The 15355-nt window shown below is 35.2% G+C and overlaps 1 protein-coding gene across 1 annotated transcript; it reads right to left on the bottom strand.

The window, feature by feature from the left end:
- Positions 1–748: 748 nt before the first annotated feature.
- On the bottom strand, positions 749–7555 carry LOC114315764 (SNF2 domain-containing protein CLASSY 2). Its single transcript, XM_028262366.2, has 5 exons — positions 7292–7555; positions 5285–5535; positions 3747–5021; positions 3377–3535; positions 749–2841 (listed from the first exon to the last, which is right to left on the bottom strand). Exons 1-5 carry the CDS (start codon positions 7338–7340, stop codon positions 898–900), a joined length of 3678 nt encoding a protein of 1225 aa, XP_028118167.2. The 5' UTR covers positions 7341–7555; the 3' UTR covers positions 749–897.
- Between the last annotated feature and the right edge of the window lie 7800 nt (positions 7556–15355).

Below are 15355 nucleotides of genomic sequence, written 5' to 3'. Positions count from 1 at the left end.
GTGGTTTTCAAAAATTCCCCAAAACATGTTTCTGAAAATTGCTGGCAAAACAATATATATATATATATATATATTGTATTCTCCAAAAAAAAAAAAATGCAACCAAAGCTTACTGCAGTTCTTGACCTAATGGGCTTGAACAATCCTAAAACAGATTGAAAATGATTATGAAGACGAAGAAAAATACAGATCTATATGCATTCAATAAATGGCATAGCATTTTATAATTCAGACAAAAATAAAATAAAATTGTTGTTTATATTTAATAAAACTAGGGTTAGCAGATAATTATCATAAACAGGTGATAAGGTTTAACAAAGTGTTTAAGACATTATCTATAAGTTCTTTTGACTTGAAACATTATCTATAAAGTTGATTACGGGGTGCTTCTCAGCTTTCTGCTTATGAGAGAAACCGTCTTTAATTGAAAATCTACTTGCATATCCCTCATCTTTCTCAAATATTACCATCATGGCCCTATATAAACCGCCGCCCCCCCCCCCCCCCCCCCCCCCCCTCATTTCTCTTCCACTCTCAAACACTTACAGCTAATAAAGGCATAAATGACAATTACATAACTAAAATGTTACTTTACAATTTAAACAAACACTACCCTGTAAGTTAAATCTATAATCCAACCATTTTGTACCAAATGTGTTAAAAGTTTCTGCTCAAAATTATAATCTATAATATGTTAAGCTATATATAATGTATAATATGTTCTAACATATGCACAAAACAAACCCTATGCACAGTTATGCCATATGTAATGCATTTCTACAAAAACACCCCCCAAAAGGATTTGTTGCTGCTTCAAGTTTTGTCCTTTAAAACAACATCACATAATATGTTTAAGCTTTGGCAAAAATATACATTGTTTTACTATGATATAGAAGGCTATTCTTTACCTCTGATCACCCCATTTGAAGCTTTCTCATTCTTCATTATCATATGGAACAATGTAGCTCTATCTTCCTCCACTATCTCCCTCAATATATCGTCTTCAATCTTCTCTGCTTGCCACTGAGAAGGATCCTCCACAAGCTCCTCACTGAATATCATGCTTGAAACCCGCTCCTTCCACGTTGTTCTACTGTACTTCTCTTCTTCCAAACTTCCAGCAGCCAATAGCTGATACACATACACCACTTTCACTTGACCAGGCCTAAAAGCCCGTGCTATAGCTTGCTTTCTCTTGGAGGGATTCCACCCCGAGTCCAATAAGATCACCCGTGACGCTGCAGTCAAACTAATGCCCTCGGCACAAGCTGTGATCGAAGCTAGCATTACTTTTGAGGGCCCTCCCGGTTCCTCAAACTTGTCCATTATCCTTCCACGTTCAAAAAGTTCAATGTCCCCTTGAAGCACCAAAACTTCTTCACCTTTTCGCCACCCATAGAATGACTCGAATATGTCTAGGAATAGATTGATCGGAGCGAGATTGTGGCAAAAGATCAGAATCTTCTCCCTCCTGATGATGCATCGAGGCACGAGGCTCATGATGAATCTCACTTTTGAACCCGACTTGAGGTCAAGCTTGTATTTCTCAAGACAATTCAACTCTTCCGCGCTGAAATATTTACTGGAGGACGCTGTAGTTCGGATCAACCAAGGATGTATCGATGCAAGAGTAATCAGAAACTCCATTTCCAATGGAAATCCTTTGTACAAAGGTCTTTCACCTTGAAGTTTTGTCAGCAGCTCTTGTTGGGAAGGTGTTGACTTCATCATTATAGTGTAACATTGTAAACCGGGAAGGTTGTCGGAGCTTCCACCTTCGTATACATCTATAAATCCACTTGTCAAATTCTTCAACATATTCAAACCCTCCATTCTTTTTTCCTCTACGCCCGAATCAATCTTCTTTGCAATTTTATGGATGAAAAATTTTCTTGCTCTATTTTCTAGTAAAAAGTGTGTTTTCGTGCTTCTCTTTCTCCTCTTAAACTTCTTTGGGTCTAATTTCCTCAACACCTCACTGACAAAACTCGGTCTTGCCAAAGTGAGGGTGTTGAAATACTCCTTAAAATTATTCTGAAACAACGTGCCCGAGAGCAAAATTCTCAACCCCGTCTCAACTTTCATCAAAGCCTTCCTCAGCCTCGATTTAGTGCTTCTCGGGTTGTGCCCCTCGTCAAGTATAAGAATCCCAGGACTTTGCCGCAACACTTTGCCCAAATATTTTTTGTGAGCAAATTTTGAATCTTCTCGGGTCAATGTTAGAAAAGAGGTATAACCCATTAGAAGTACACTCGGATGTATGAGCCACTTCTCAATTTTCTCCATGCAGTCTAAAAGGTGCATAACATCTTGGTTGGCCTTCGGAGCTTCTGGAGATGATCTCAATTTCTGCCTCAAGTGTTCGTCTCTGTAGGTTCCAAGACCGTGGATCTGATAAACCGGAATAGGAATTTCCCACTTATTCACTTCTTTGTACCAAGTACAGAGTGTTGTTTTTGGAGCGAGGACTAGAGGCCGTGATCTGGGGAATAACTTCAAGTAGCTCACAAGGAATGCAATGATAAGCAAAGTTTTGCCTGCCCCAGGAGAGTGAGAAATAACACAACCCCCTCTTTTCTCAACCATTTGTTCCATAAGTTCGGGTACCAAAGAACCAGCAACGTTACGCCAAAGAAATTCAAATGCTCGCTTTTGATGGAAGTGTAATTTCCTTTTAAGATCAGGTATTAAAGCCCACACATTGTCTTCCCTCTCCAATAAGGGCATGTTGGAGGCAGCAGCGACGCCAAAAAGATCGAGCCCCATACCTTCATCCGCCTTATGCTCTGAATCTTCTTCATTGAGTGAATGGTTGATTGGAATCAAACTCCTGGTTTGAAACTACATAATTAAAGAAGAAAGGACTAATGAGGATGACTTATATTGCATTAGATGAAAGCTTAGAAATTAGAACAAAGGTACAAGTCACAAAGCAGGGGTACAAAGTAGGATCCTAACACCTATTGGACCAACTATGAGATAAAGGATTTTAGCCTGTATACCTCTGGTTGTTTACACATTGTCAAGTACACATTCAAATAAAAGAAAAATCTAACTGTAGAATCACTTATTTGGGTTGTTAGAACCTGGTTTTACGGACTGGCATATTGGGATTTCAGAATTCCGATACCGATATATTGGCTAATACTGTCCAATGTTGACCAGTATATGACTGTATCACAAACATTGATACGTATCTCAACACTGTTATTTAAAACAATACTTGGGACATTCCATTTTGTGCCTGCATATTCAGCTTATGAAACACGACTAGGATGTCTAGGGAGATCGGTAATGAACCTAGAGCTAGAAGGATTCTAACAAAAGCATGAGTTATCTATGAAATACTTTGGTCTCTCGAATCCACTTGACTTACAAAGGTTGGCGAGACATCTTTTATTTCAGTGCTCACAAAGCCACATAGTTGGCATAGAATTCCAATTTCTTCATTGAGTTCGTACTCATGCTGGCAAACTTGTCCACAGTGTCCACTTGTATTTTGCTCAACCTCAACAGGGACTTCAACATTGGAACCCTGAAAAAGCATTCCATGAGACAAATCAGGAATCAAATATACAATCCAATAAGAACGAAAAATCACAAAATTTAATGCCCTTATATTATCAAGACTCTAAAGTTCCATTTCAAAGTATAAAATTATGCATTTAACTATGTAGTTTAGCTCTTGAACTTAAACCCAAATAAGATTATGAAAAAAAGAAAAAAAAAAGAGATAAAAATCATACCTTGCTATCATCAAGAAGATAGGTTGATGCCATGGAAAATTCCATTTCCTCCCACATGTCAATTTCCGAGTCTTCTTCCTCGTCCAATAAGGGCATGTTGCTAATATCCCCTAGGTTCAAGAAATTTTCTGCCTGGATTTCTTTCCACAGATCAATAACTAGTGGTTGTTCCTTCTTGATTGTGGATTTTATGTTCTCCATACATGTCCTTATCATTTCTTTGCACATACTCGGACTAAAGGATCTCTTTCTGTTAGTTCCATCATTATGAAAAATCCCCCGGTCTAAACATGTAGAATAATCCATTTTTCTTTGGAATTTCTTATGTGAACCTTTCCACTCCCATCTACCTTCAACCTTTTCACCAATATCTTCTGAATAAGTGTCAGGAATCTGAGCATCATGAGGATCCTCTTTGTCATGGACCATCTGATCAGTCTCAACAAGCACAGGAACACAAACACGAACACTAGCATGTTCAGATTGATGTTTTCTTTGATCAGCAAGTTGCTGTTGATGTTCTCTTTGTTTGGATACAACCCATTTCACCTCCTTTGATGATTTGATCTTAATTTGGCATGCAAGACGATTCTCAAAGGAATCTTTTTTACGTGAAACCCTTTCATCACTTTCATCATACTTCGCTCCGTTTGTTTTGCATATCCCTGTTCGAGCCACCTCAATATCTGACTCCGACAAATCACCACAACCCAAGTAACGATCTGGCTGTACACATCGACGCTTGGATCGCCGCAAGCCCATTAAATCATAAAATGGCAATGGTTCCTCTTCATCAATCTCACAATCAATTCCCTTCTCAAGAATATCAGATAGAGTAAACGGGACAACAATGGGGACTGATCTTTCGTTCTCTAATTTGAAATTTACAGCACTTAAATCATCACCCAAAATCTGATAGACAATCCTGTTTTGTATTGATCTGACATCAAATTCAACTTTCTTCACAACAGATGCAACAAGTAGCCATGAAAGATCAGATGAGAACTTTCCCGTTAACAATTTATATTTTTGCAGTGAAGAGAAGTTGTCCTCGGAGAAGTCCCAACGGTAGTGCTCATTTTCACAAGGGTTCTTTTGAAGATTTTGAAGGATGGACATTTGATCAATTTGCACTGTGATTGTATCTTTGCTAAGCTTTTTCTTGCTCATGCCAAGCGGGTCTTGTGTAACATAGAACCTAACATAAAATTGGCAAGTACATTTAGGCTCATGAGGCTTCCTCTCAATAGAATTTACTTGAGCGTCGAACCAGACCTACATCAGGGGAAAAAAAGGGAAAAAAAGTATTTAAGGTTAATAATCTTAAAAATAGGAAGAAGTACAAAAATAGGAACATGTAACATCACAAGTATCATTAATCATTATATGATTGCACACCAAACCAAAAACTACAAAAGAGTATCGACAAAAACAGGGGACTTTCAAACTACAGAATTCATCAAACATATGAAGTATAGCAGCAAAACAGATAAAAACGCACGGTTTTGCAGCTTCAGATAAAATAAATGGCGACTTACTGATTCCATATTTTTCTCTTCACTTGAACTTTCTGTAAGTTGAGAGGTCGAAAGAACACAAACGTCAAGTCCAGGCCTTAAAAAGATGCAATCTGACCAATTTGCTTTTCTTGATCTTACTCGAAGGTTTGGTACAGAAACATTTTCTTCAAACACATCTCCACCATCTACTACAAGCATAGTTATAGACCCGGCCCTTATTCGTATGCACACCACAGATTTCCACGAGCCGTGATAAAATGCCTCAAAAGCTGTCAGATGGCATATCGATAATAACTATAAATCAGAAACATTTCAAATACAAATTATCTAACAAAGATTTAGTGGCACTTCTAAGTTAAAGCTGCATGAAATAAGTCCATATAGTTTCGCCTAGCAGTTGAAAAGTCTTTTGCTGTGTTGAAAAAAAAAAAAAAAAATCCTTTTTTTTTTCTTCGAACCAAATGAAATAGAGTCATTTAAGGAATAAAAGGTATAACCTAGGCTCTATGTTTTATGTTATACTATCAATTCTATCATTTATTTCAAGATGATGTTGAAAATTGAAATTAACCAGAAACATAAGTGAAAAGCTCAAAAAAAATCTTTTAAAGTGAACCATACCTCACAAGTAATTAATTCAGTTTGGCTCAATTTAGAAACCTTGTCATATTGAAAATCACTTTCATCTGACCAAACGAATCTATTTTGTGGGTTATTTTAAGAATTGGTTAAGCTAGCATCTGGAAAATAAGATTTACATGAGTAATCCAATAGCATGCGTGCTTCAATTCTTGCCAAGTTGAAAAATGACATTTTTGGGACATAACCAAGAACTCTACTAAATTACAAGAAGAGTATAAATATTCTAACAAATCAAATATTGTATGTAGAAAAGGCATAAAGATTTTGATTTTCTGGTCTGACCAATCAAGAAAATTATTTGATAAATGACTAAATCAATTTCAGACCTAATAAATTCAAGTAAGTTTGGAACAGGTAGTGCCAGGACACAAGAAGGAAAATCTATCAAGGACTTCGACTAGGGATAATTCCTAATTACTTTAAAAATCAACAAAACTTGGACAAAATTGTTCACATTTCATCACCAATCAGCTAGGAAGCATAGATACGGATACGACACGATATAGATACGGATACGACACGATATGGATACGGCGATACGACAAAACCTAAAAAAATAGAATACCGGTATGGTTAGGATACGTTTGTGAAAAATATATTTTTTAAAATTATTAATAGTGAGGTACGCATAAGCTAAAGAACGTTAAGAAATCACAATGTAATTTTATAATGCAAAATACTAACCTTTAAGAATTTTGTATTAATTTAAGCTAGTAGCTTGTTTACTTTTTAAATTTTTAATGTCTTGCAAATATTTCATTTCAATATCAAGTTTAATATATTTATATTACAATAATAGAACAATTCACAACTTGTCCCATACTTTTTCCTTTGACACTAGTGAAAAATATTGCATTCAAGTTTACTTGCTTATTTATTTATTGATATTTAATTTTACCATTGTTATATTCTCTTGTTAATTCTTACTTTCTATGTAGTTATAGGGGACATGCATGAAATAATTAGGATATATCAATTTGATAAATTCTATTATTTAACTTACTATGCTCTTCTTATCGAAAAACTTAAAAAAAATATTAAAAAAATATTCTTATATTTATACTTGCAATTATATTATATTATATTACTATGCAAGAAATGTTACAATTCTAATTTCATAAAACAAGTAAATATGACTTGGAGTATCTGATACTTCAAAATTAAGTATCCAATACTCCAAATATATGAAAAAATAATTAAGAAGTATCCGATACTTTTAATAAGTATCCGATACGTATCCGTGAGTATCCAAGGAGTATCGGTATCCAATACAATATAGGTACGTCACCCTATTTGAAGTATTTGTGCTTCATAGTCAATCAGCAAAAGTAAGGGGAAAAAAAAAAGTGCGAGGAAAGGAAAGACAAGGAGTTTCATGCTTACGACACGCATCAAATGGATTTTGACAAATATTCCTTTTCCTTCTGCTCATGACTACTTAACCAGTGGAGCTCAATCTTCCTGATACTTGCAGCAAGATATTTCTTTACCTGCAATCACACAAAAAACGATTCCCAAATATAGTTTTGAAAACCCCTCAAAACAATAGTACATGCACCGCAAGTACCATAGCAGTAAGGGTTGGTAACTTATGTCTAATGAAATAATAACAATAATAAATAAACCAAAAACCAAAAAAGTTTTCCTGATTCAAAATGCTAATTATAAAACTTTATATATGGCAGCTGGGAATGGGTGCAATCTCACTCGTTTTCCTGATTCTGTTTCCCTACTCACAAACAGAGACAAAAAAGTTTAGGTTACTAAGAACAATCATATATATCCATCCATTCACATTTTGATATCCAAGAGTGTATTAGCTCACTCAAGTTTCCAATAAAGCCATGGAGAAAAAGAGAACTATACCAGAACTGAGGCTGGTTAGGTAAAGAATTTGCAGACATGTACACATAGTAATCAAAAAAATAGTAACAACAATGCTACAGAGCCACAAAAGTAGCCCCCAAGAGTAGTTTAAAAAATGAAATGTATGGATCAAATGCATTATGGTTGTCGCCCACGTCAAATTGAATTTGAATCTACACCACACTATGCAGAGTTCACTTTCTGGCTACTTTTTGCGCGTTGGCCCAGTAAAGGAGCCCAAAACAGTACCAAAAATATTAATTGTGTGTATGCGATTCATTTTGATTGGTAGTTAGATGCAAAATATGTTATAAAATAAATAAAAAAGTAACAACAGGGTTGTTTAGTGCTACTTAAATGTATCAAACTGGTGCAACTTTGTGAGCAAAATTTACTTAAATAAACTGGGAATAAAATTGATTATTTGAAAATTAAGAAATGAGTGCTTTTAGTTTTTGTTTTATAATTATCAGCTTTCAACTTATAAAGAGGCTAAAGTTGCACCAAACAGGCAAAGTTATGTAGTCAAAAAATTAAAGTGAAAAATAAAGTATGTGCACCAAATTCATTTTGACTATGGTTCGTGTCACATTAAATATGAATCTTCATTACAGTTAATTTTCTAACCACTTTTTTAGCAAAAAAAAATTATATCAAAAGCAGTCAAAAATATGTGGGAAAGGCTATCACGCGTGGTATGTATATTTTACAAAATGTATTAACTTTCTGCATCTCACAAAAAATATAATTTTTTACTTATCATAAAAAAATAAAAATAAAAATAAAAAATTGCCAAAAACACATAACTTTGCTTTTATAATTTAGGTTACACACCATAACCTTGTGATTCATAATTTCTACTATAAAAATTCGTAAACCAAAATATGTAATATGAACCAAATTACTTGTTCGGAGTATGACAACACCAAATTTAAATCTACCTTACTTTACCAACCAAGGTAATGTCAGTATTAAATTTTCTATCAAATAAATAATCAAATATCTCATATAATGTGAGGTCACACCTTAGACATTTGACAACTCTCCTAACTTTTTCCCAATATGTAAAAGTTACTTTGGGTAATAAATGACGTGATATCACAAACCCACCTTTTCAACTAAAAAAATACCTAGAACTTTTATCTTGTGCTTGCACAAATTAATATCTATCACATAATCATACATTTGGGTAGACACCCAAAAATTTCTCAGTTCAAAAAATTTTTAGGTGCCGATAGGGCAGCATGTGGCAGGGTGCCTTTAACTAATCACAAACATTATAACCTCTTATGTTGTCTTTAACTAATCACAAATATTATAACCTCTCATGTTGTCTCCTCATTACCCACCACATAAATATAGTCCCCACTATCTCAACTAATGAGAAAAGAAAAAGATACCACCACATGGCACCTGTCCTATTTGCACCCAAAAATTTCTCAGTCGGTAGACATTTCCTATATAACGTACTTGCAACAAAACAAAACCCCCAGAAGAATAAAGACGAACTTACCAAAATTGAGATACTCAAAGTCAAAAGCCAGGACGATTAATGCACGGTGAAATGTTAGTCACTCACGGTGATTTTCCTGGAAAAGAAAAGGACAAAAAACGATAAAAACAGACTACAGAACTTTTCCAGGAAAATCCAAGAAAATGCAGAGCGGAAAACATACACTTGACTTGAGGCAATTCGTCCTACAAGCGGCTCAAGTGAGTAGGAATGTGGGTCATATTCCCGCGAACTGTGCAGATGGATGTCAGATTCCGGCGAATTGTAGCCGGAGAAGTGATATCGAAGTAGCTTTTACACTAGACTTGAAAGGATAGTGACAGGAAAACAATAAAAAAAAAAACAAAGAAAAAGGAAATTTGATTGATGACTGTGTACACCAGTCTCGATGAGTAAGAAACAAATTATCGATAAGTTAAAGTAATCTTCTCAAATATCTTGTTAGAGCATCTCGAAGCGTTTTTATATATATATATATATATATATTAAATTTAAGTAAAGATTTGAATTAAAAATTTTCACTATATTTGGATTGAGTGATTTGGATATTTGGATTGAGTGATTTGGAAAGAAAATAAAAGAAGTAAAAAGATATGTATTTTTCTTATTTATTTAAATAATTTAAGTGGGGAGAAATGAAGATAAACAGAGAGAAACCATTTCTCTTATAATTTTACTTTTTAATTTTCTCAAAAGTGGAGATTAGGAAGAAAAAAAAAAATCAACATATTCTTATATTTTCATAATATTAATTTTGTTTCTGTAAAAGTAAAAGAAATAAAATGATTGACAAAATATAAAAAGATTATTTTAGTAATATTACACAAAATAGTTTATTTCATTTTCTCTTATAAAATCTAACCAAACAAGAATGAGAAAAATCATAATCATTTCTTTTTTTTTATTCCTTATTTATCCAAACAAAAAAGAAAGAAATCACAACCCTTTCATTTTTTTTATTTTAACTTATAACTTAAATAATCATTTCTTTTCTCTTTTAGGTTCCCAAACATAGTTCTCACATCAACTGTTCTCACGTTCTAACGTTAAATTTTTAATTTTCATCAAAAACAATTTGTTGATCTAAAGGATCTCAGGGTAGTTCAATTGATTTAGTGTAAATTTTCTTCAAATCATCCACCCGATTGATTGGCCGATCATCTACCAATGATTCTCTCCAAGATTTGATGTAATATTAAACGCTCTATTAATTTGATTAAAAAGTTAGAACATCCTTTATTTAATATCAATTTGATAAAAAGGTTAAAATAGCATTTTCGCTAAATTTTTATTAAATTTAACTTTAATAAAAGATTTGAGTTGGATTGAAAATGGTGTTAGTGATTACATTTTGAGAAAAATAAAAGCAAATATCTTATTAATATATTCTACTAAAATTGGAGGTGAACAAATTTTTGCATGGGTTTAATCTTATATTGGGGAGTGACTTTTTATTTATTTAGGCTTATTTTGTGAAGTAGGTTAAAAGTTAATTTTTAAATTTTAATTTTAAATTTTTTTGAAAAAATATGTAAAAAATTAGAAATATGATGTGACTGGAAAAAATTAACAAATTAGCCTTTAACCCAGTTATCAAAATAGCTTATTGGCTTATTATATATTAAAAAAAAAAAACTTGTAAAAATATAAAAAATAATAATGTGAGATAAATAAGCCAATAAATCAATAAATTAAATTTTTTTTTTGGACCTTTTTAGAAGAGTTCTAAGAATTGAACCAATTCAAATAAAATCAAATCATAAAAAATTTAGAATCAAAGAAAATCCAATCATTAATTGTGATTTGATTAGTCTGGGGTGATAACTTTTAAAGGTATTATCCCGCACAATATTATCATAAAATATTATTTATAATTCAATAATTATTTAGATTGAGTACGCATTGGACATCATATATAACCTTTATATAAAATTAGATAAACTTTTAAGAATTTAAATAAAAAGTCTTACAAAAATGTGTAAGTTTAACATAAATTTATGTAATCACATAAATTTTCATAAATTTACTCAAATTTGTAAAAATTTAAATAATGTTATATAAGATTACATACTGTGTATATTACCCACCGAAATATTTTTCAACAATTGTTTAAAATTAGTTTATCACTCTGTAAAAGCACACCTGCAAAAGTAGTAGATTAGAATTCAATGATTTTTTTAACAAAAAATTTAGGACAAAATGTATAAAAGAATAAAAAAAGACACTCAAGCCAAAATTCTAAATTTCAATTTTGTTGGGCGATAGGAAATTTTATTTTGACACACTTAATTATTTTAGTACATATTTTTTTTTAATACATACATTTATTAATTTGATTATTAATTAATTTTCTCAATCCGCACACTAAAAGTTACAATTATACCCTTCATTCATAATCATTATACACACACCACTCAACTCTCATTTCTACACACTTGTTGAGTGACCATTCTTCTAGATTTGTAAACTCATTGTAAACCCACATGAAGACTATTCAAGACCACACCCTCATTTTTTTTTTTTTTTTATGTTTTTCAGTTTGGGGATTCGGCACTAGTTTTCCAAAATTATATATTTAATTCGAAACTTAAAAAAAAATTCGACAGTTGATATCCAAATATAATGAAATAATTTGACAGTTCATGTTCGAATATAATGAAATAATTCGACATTAGTTGTCCGACTGAAAATTGCAAAAAAATAATAATAATAATAATAAAAAAGTATTATGCACGGAAAAACTAGCTGTGTTTGTAACGATTTTCAAACTATGATTCTACCCCCACATTCCAATATGATGTTTGGATAGTATTCTCAAATCACATTTCCACAACATTTAGAAAACTCTATGTGGGGCGCAATTTAAAAAAAAAAAAAAAAAAAAAATTCAAATTTGGCCTAACCGGTCGTCCCACCAAATGTCCTACCGGACGTCCCACCGGTCGTCCGACCGATTGACCGGAACAGTGCAAAATTTTTATTTTTATTTTTTTTTGCAATTGACATATGTTAATTTTTATATATTCGAAAAAATATTTTCTGAATTTTTTTAAAAAAAATTATGTGCTTTAATAGAATTTTAAGTTGTATGTTCAGTTATAAGTTGTAAGTTTTTGTATCAAATATCATATATCACATCAAAAATTCTCCACTCAATTCAAAACTCTTTTACCAAACAAATTTTTCACACTCAAATCATAATTTCAAAACTCACAAACTCAAAATACAACTCCTACTCTCAAATCATATTTAGAAAGCTCTACCAAACGCAACTAAACTAACATTTTCATCACTAATAGAGTATAAATCTAGATATTAAAATAATATGAGAGTTGTTATGAGAGTATTACTTTGCAAGCAATAGAGGAGTATAGAGTGTGTAGCAAGCAGAGTGATAATAATGAAAAAATTAGGATTTCGTTTTGTTTTACTCAAAAGGTGTACATTGAATTTTTTTTTTTTTTTAAAGATATGTATAAAGAATATTTTCATATAATATTATGGGTGTTAGTGGATGTCCATTATGGTCATTTTAGTTTAATATAATTGCCATTAAAATAATATTTCATTAAGTGTGTGCACTAAAATAATTAGGTGTAGGGGCTGAGTAAGGAATTCGTAAAATCCGTAATCCGATCCGATCCAATCCAATCCGGTAGGTTTGAATTGATTTTTTGAATCCGTGGTTTGGTTTCGGATTGAAAAATTAAAAACCCGTAGTCCATCGATTGATTCCAGATCAAACCCCACAGTTTCGGATTGAAACCGATCTGGACTATATACAAATAGCTTATATTTGTATTATATACACTCCCGCATAGTATCTTCTCTTATTCCATATAAAATCTAAACCCACATAGTATATTCTTTTATTACTTTTATTTGTTGGTTTTTAGTTTTAATTTGTAATGATATATGATGATATATGATGATACAAGGGGTTCCAGACGGAACGGGTCGGTTTGATCCACGCTTCCCAAACTGGTGCCCGAGACACCAAGTCCACGGAGAGACCTGCACAAGAGTTCAACGGGAAACGGGGAGTCCCCCAGCGAACCCTCTGACGAGCAAGTTAGAAAGAGAGAGAAATAGAATGTAAGGATAGATTGCTGATAGAGAAGCTAAACATTTTCTTTGTCTTAGGACTTGCTTATATCCAGTGCTCATCATTTCCTTGTCCACTTCGAGCCATCATGTTGGCCAAAAGTCTATGCTCTAGCTTACCTTTTTCATGGTGAGGCTATTCCGACGTGAGGGGTTGTCGTAATAAATGCTGCAGGAAAGCTCATTAATGGCTGATGTGTGGTGCAATAACTTTGCAGGATCTTTGTCTGTTGATGTGGCTGGTTCTTCACTTGCCGCGTGTTTAGATATTATTGGTCCTTGATACCACGTTGAGCTCCGGCAGTGTTGGGCTTTAGTGTTTGAATTATATATTGGGTTCTGAGTGATGGGCCAAAAGCTCTTATAGGCCCACCTATGTCAGTAGTCCCCCATTCCCAAGTGTAGCTTTAATCTAACGAAGGGAATAAGAAAGAAAACAGGGGTTGTGAGAGGTCATCGGAGAGAAGCAGGCCAACTGCGAGGGGGGACCGAGCGAGAAGATTGGCTGCGAGGAGGACTGACGACGAAGGATAACCAAGGGTGAAGGCCGACTGAGAGGAGGGTCGACCGCGAGGAGTGACCGAGTGAGAAGGTCGACTGAGAGGAAGGCCGACCGCGAGGGGTGACCAAGTGAGAAGGTCGGTTGAGATGAGGGTTAACCGCGAGGAGTGATCGAGTGAGAAGGTCGGCTGAGAGAAGGGCCGACCGCGAGGGGTGACCAAGGGTGAAGGCCGACTAAGAGGAGGGTCGACCGCGAAGGGTGACCGAGTGAGAAAGTCGACTAAGAGGAGGGCCGACCGCGAGGGGTGACCGAGGGTGAAGGCCGACTAAAAGGAGGGTCGACCGCGAGGGGTGACCGAGTGAAAAGGTCGACTGAGAGGAGGGCCGACCGCGAGGGGTGACCGAGCGAGAAGGTGTAGTGGCGGTGCGTGGGGATCGAGGAACGGCGGGGCACGTGGTGATGTGAAGTGGAATAGACGGGGTAGGGAAAGGGGACAGTGGATCGTAGTTGTACACGTGGCGAAATCCCATGGTGGAGGAGGTAATGCGTTGTAACAAGAAACGAAGGAGTAGGGCGGGTTTTGGAAAAAATTTCGAAAATTTTCAAACTAGCGAAATTTAACCTTGACCATTGGAATATAGGCAAACCGTGGGCGTTTGGGGTTGTTCGCTTTACCTATCTTTTTGCAAAAATCCACGCGTCCCAGAGGTAAACGCATTTATTTCCAGCGATACACTTCTGCAACACTTCATGAATTTCCTTGTGCTCGTGTTCGAATCAATACACAGACACGTAGGAGAAATGGCGCAAGAGGAAGTACCAGCTGCAAGGCTTGACTCGTTAAATGATGACGATACGGTGTAGTTGGCGAAACAGTACCGGGCGGAGGAAAGGGAGAGGAGGGTAGTCAGTCAGGCAGTGGGGCTCGCCCTATGCCAATGATCGCTGCCGCGAGGCCTATTAGTCAAGCGGAGCCGGACCATGGGCACACCAAGCCGAACAGATCTACACTTACAAGGGAGAAGTTTGAGGGAATAAGGAAGAAGTACCAAATTCTGTTGGAGATAGGGTTAAGGCTGCCCACGTCCAAAGAGAGGGCATCAGATGTGCGGCCAGATGAATTCAGCCTCTACAAGGAAGTGCTGTGAGGGGGTTTGAGGCTGTCTCTCCCCCAGATAGTGGTGGATGTGCTAAACAAGTTAGAAGTGGCGCCAGAGCAACTAATGCCGAACGCGCGGAAGATAGTAGTGGCCTGCGCGAGTGCTTGGCAGCAGGCGACCGGAGGGTCGACTATGACAATGGAGGAGTTCTTCTCCTGCTACAAGGCCTCCGATCAACAGGAGACTTTGGTGACTCTACAAGCAGTGGTAGGTCGGGGTCTGGTGGCGGGTCTGCTATCTTCCGTGAAGGGGTGGAGGCCGAGATGGTTCTTCGTGTCGGCGAACGATGGGGTAAGGGTTCG

This window comes from Camellia sinensis, chromosome 8 (genome assembly GCF_055761805.1).
Source record: "Camellia sinensis isolate YWXY chromosome 8, ASM5576180v1, whole genome shotgun sequence".
Lineage (NCBI taxonomy): Eukaryota > Viridiplantae > Streptophyta > Magnoliopsida > Ericales > Theaceae > Camellia > Camellia sinensis.
This window is presented reverse-complemented; position numbering and strand designations above follow the sequence as displayed.